Below are 4599 nucleotides of genomic sequence, written 5' to 3'. Positions count from 1 at the left end.
CCTGTCCCATGCTCCTGTGGCTCCAGCTGTCCTGAGCTCCTCTCCACCTGCAAACCCCTGTTTCTTTGCCATTGTCTCATCCCTACTGCCTTTTCCCCTGGTCTCTGCCACTATTATTGCATTTTCCCCTGATCTTGCAGCTTTCTGCCTCTGTCTCCTGGCTGTTTTCTCCTTGCCACTGGGCTTTTTCCCTTGCTTCCACCCCAGCACCAGATGACCCTGAGTAACCCCAGGACCACTTGCCCTTAAGTAACCCCAAGCCTTAGTTCCTCAGCCAGCTTCTCTCTAGTCTACTGCTTGTAATCCCGGTTCTGGCAACTTTCACTCCTTACACTTTCTCTCTCACCTTAACCTTCCCCCAGGCACCCCAAACACACACATACATACCCTACCATCCAAGTTAGGAACTCACCTGTGTGTATGTTTAGGTGGGTGGTTTGTGTGTGAACTGGTGAATATATGTCATCATGTGTGTGATATACAAATTAGTGATCTGTGTATGTGTACTGAGTCTGCAGGTATTGACAATTAATTTTTGTCTAACTTTTGGTGTGTATAGTGTGTAGCTGCTTAAACTGGTGATAGGTGTGCATGTGCCTAGGCCGGTAATTTTGGATGTGTATGTGCCTGAGTTGGTAGTGTGTGTGTGAACGCCTGGTGGGGGTGTATGCACCTGCTCTGTTGAAGTACTGCTCTGTTGAAACTGAATCTTTTAATAGGAAAAGGTAAATTATGATAAAATTATTGGCTCAAAATTTGGGGAAAAAAATCTTATTTTCTAGTTTAAAACAATTAAAATTCTAAATTTTTGTTAATAAATTTAAGCAAATTTTAATAAAAACATTTAATTGTCAAAGCCAAAATGGAAAGTTAGGAATGTCCCAGAAATTCTGGTATTCTGGTATGTTCTGGTATGAAACTATATATAAAACTAGGTAAATACCAAGTTTGGAAGTAAGTGACAACGGTGGTTGTGGAGTTTGTCTGTCTTTATGGATGTTCATCAGAACTCATTTAATTGACATGTTTACAGTTAATGATTTATTGGGCATTTTTTCTGTTAGACTATTTCATAAATCCTACTACTCAATGGGCACATCTACACAAGATATTTACTGCAGAGCTGGCTAATTAGCTCCACAGCAAAGTCAGCATCTACATGTGTGATGGTATTAGGCTGGATTAAACTAATTTACTTTACCCCAGGATAGTACTTGTATATAGTACTATACAAGTACTATTTTGCAGCAGAGTAAAGTACTCCACCACAACGCACGTGTAGAAGGGAATGGGGTTGGCTGGGGCATGAAGGGCCTTCAGTGCAGGGGCTGCCTGCCACCTAGCTTCAACACTGGAGCACCTTTGTGCTCCAGGCAGCCCCTCTGCAGCAAGTTGAGCCAGTTCTGACCTGGTTCAATGTGCTACAGTCCTGGGTGCATATGTAAATGTGGCCTCCCCAGAGCAATTAATTCTGGCACAATTGCACCAGAGTTTATTGCTCCACATTAATAGCATGTGTAGTATGTAGCAGCCAATTATTGGTTTGTTCATATTTAAAACATTGTCACTCAAATCATTAATGAGCATTTCTACAGTCTTTAAGTTGCTGAATCTACTTGATGGAATGTGAAGGAGCAACTCTTATTCAAGGACTTTAATTACAGCATCATGTTATTAATTTGGCTGAATAAAATGAACCTTCTGTCTCTGATATTTGCATTTATTGACAGATCTCTTTTTCCTAATGGGGAAAGAATATAGTGCAAGATGGTGGAAAAAACTAACTACAGTATTTTTATGCAGCTTTCAAAACAAAACAAAACAAAACAAAACAAAACAGAAGGAAAAAGAGCAAAGAAACTAAATGTAAAGAATCTAGATGTTTTACTTGCTTACCTGAAGAATTGAAGCAGTAACCATCCTGCTTCCTTCCGAGGTCTGTTTTCCATTGCACTACACCAGTTTTGTTCTGACCACATTTTAGGTTTGCTTTTATCCGAGGAATGACAAGCACCTTATCTGCCACCCATCCATACCTACAATGAAAAGCATTAATCTGTTAAATAGGGGATCTGTTCACAAGCCTAGTGCTGAGTATAAGGATATGGAGCTGGTAAAAATTAGTGAAATGCTTGTGGATGTCAGGTACCTGCATGTTTCAAATCCATGTCTTAAAGCCTTCTCAACATCTGTTGTGTGTGCTAGGCTTAAGCCCAGCTGTTTGCATGCAGTTTCTGCTTCTGTGAAATTCATTTTTGAGACAGAACTAATTAAGGTTACACCTGTGATCCTGCAGGCATCAGTCTTGAGATCTGTAAATTAAACATAAACCTTCAAGGTTATTACCTTAAAATTATTCTTTCACTGAAAGTAAGAGTGCATGTTTGTGGTACAGTGCATTTTCTGTTCACTTTTTAATACTGTGCAGAGTTGAGGGCATTAGAAGTATCAGTTACAAGTGAGAGAGTTATTTTGGCCCTTTAAAAGGAAACAGTCTTTTTGCTCAACCCAACAATGTAACATCTTAGAGTGGGGAAAAGGGTGCATTTTAAATCTACTAATTATAGTTGGCATCATTTAATCTTTGACTGGATAGCCATCTTGCTAAAGAGGATGTAATTTATGACACTACTATATGACACCTCAAAAGGAGGGATGGATGACCATTTTCTCCCTGTTTAGTAATTTCTTAAAATTGCAAACTCAGGACTGATGTTCTCACCATGCTGATCTTTAGGGATCTTGGTTTTCTCTGCTAAAAAAATCCAAAATTCTGTGATTAAACCCCTGCAAATCCACGTTTTTCTGTGATTAAAATGAAACACCACTATATATAGGTATCAGTTGAACACAATGTTTTATTCTTATATTTACAATTTTAAAGCAATTTGGAAGCCTACCAGTGCCTCAATCATTATAATAAAATAAATTCTAAATACCTATATATTTTGCTGTTTAATTTTGGCTTTTTTATTTATATTTTTTACCCCTGCCCCTTTTGCTCACCAGGATGTGGATCCAGCTGTGGCCTTCCCACCAATTGCTTTGTAGTGCTGAGCAGCCCAGATATGCCAGTGCCCTGCCCCTGCCCATGCTGTTGCCCCTCACTCCCAACCCACATCCCCCCACTATTCCTGCTGGTGCCTCTTACTCCTGACCTGAAGCTCCCTGGCCCTGCGGTTGCCCCTCACTTTCAATCCACAGCTCCCCAGGTTGGGCTGGGGCTGTAGCATGGTGCAGTGCAGCAGGGAGGACCAGAGCTGCACTGCACAGCAGCACCACGAAGCCAAGCTCAGCTCTCTGGGCCATACTACAGGCAGCAGGAGGTTGAGGGGCTCCAGATGATCTCTGTCCCACTCAGGTGGAGCATGGTGGCTGCAGCAGCTCTGGCTCATGTGAGTGGCAGCAGAATGAGCCCAGCCTTGGTGTGGGCTGGAGGAAGGAGAAGGGGATGCCTGTGGCATCCCCTGCCCTGGGCTGGGGTTCCCATGCTGCACCAGGCAGCTGGGCCAGCCCCCACCACCCTCCCGGGCAGTGTCTCCCAGCCACCTTGTCCCTGCCCCTGAGAGCACAGGCACTGGCCCCTGGAGGTGCCAGCCCAGCTACATAGCTCTTTGCTACCCACCTTCCCCCACTGGAGGGGCAGGCATCTCCAGGCAGGTCCTGCTGGCAGCAACGTGGAGCTGGGCTTACCAGCAGCACCAAGCACTGCCTCAGACCCCCCTGCCCTGCTGCAGCCCTGGTGCCTGGAAACTTTTCCTCAGTGCCTGTAAGCACCTGCCCCACCACAGCCCTTCCACACATCTCTGCCACACACACACTCACATATATGCCCCTTTCCCACAGCCTCTCAGACAGTCCCCAAGCCCTGGCCCTCCAACTCTCCTCCCCACACGTAGACGTACCTGTTCCAGCTTCCAGGGCTGTTCCCACCACCTTGCCTGGCTGTATGCTGGCCACCTGTGAGTGCATGTGCACACATGCATAACACCCCCTACCTCCAATCACACTCCCATTGCTCTCTCCAGTCCCAAGCAGCTCCTTGCAGACTGGAAGGCTTCCTGCCTGCAAGAAGAAAACTGTGGTTTCCCACATTTTTCTCCTTTAAATGGGGCAATCCATGATTTTGTCCTTTAAAAAGAGAAAATCTGTGTTTTTCCATGGGAAACAGATAACCTGGATCCCTGCTGATCTTTATTTGGTGAGAAATACTGGTTGGAAGAGCTGCCATTAGCAGTGTAGATGGTAGCAGACAGGCTAAATTTACCTACGCAAAGATATACCTTGAGGATTTTTATGGTAATAAAAGATGCCATTTCCACTCTTCTCATATTTATCTATCATGTCACTTTTAAAATATAGAAAGGTTCAAACACGTGTCAAACTAACTTACCAACTTGGGCCACTTTGAGCCAAGACTCCAACTGTGCTGAAGGAGTACCTGGGACAGCTGAAGGGTATGAACAAAAGTGATTTTCCCCACCTTCATGGTTTATAGTTGGTAGGGTCAGAAGGGACCTGAGTAGATCATCAAGTCTGACCCCCTGCCATGGCAGGAAAAAGTACTGAGATCAAATGACCCCAGCAAGGTGTTCAACT

General features: G+C 44.3%; 1 protein-coding gene across 2 annotated transcripts in view; it reads right to left on the bottom strand.

Moving 5' to 3' along the window:
• LYVE1 (lymphatic vessel endothelial hyaluronan receptor 1) overlaps positions 1–4599 on the bottom strand; it is a 29239-nt gene that overhangs the window by 20430 nt on the left and 4210 nt on the right. For both annotated transcript variants that reach the window (XM_019519587.1, XM_019519586.1), the window contains exons 2-3: positions 2150–2312; positions 1897–2036 (exon numbers count right to left, since the gene is read on the bottom strand). In XM_019519587.1, coding sequence (XP_019375132.1) covers positions 1897–2036; positions 2150–2312 — 303 coding nt within the window. The remainder of the gene's footprint in view (positions 1–1896; positions 2037–2149; positions 2313–4599) is intronic.

Source organism: Gavialis gangeticus, unplaced genomic scaffold (genome assembly GCF_001723915.1).
Source record: "Gavialis gangeticus isolate Ggan-Ray unplaced genomic scaffold, GavGan_comp1, whole genome shotgun sequence".
NCBI classification, from domain to species: Eukaryota; Metazoa; Chordata; order Crocodylia; family Gavialidae; genus Gavialis; species Gavialis gangeticus.
This window is presented reverse-complemented; position numbering and strand designations above follow the sequence as displayed.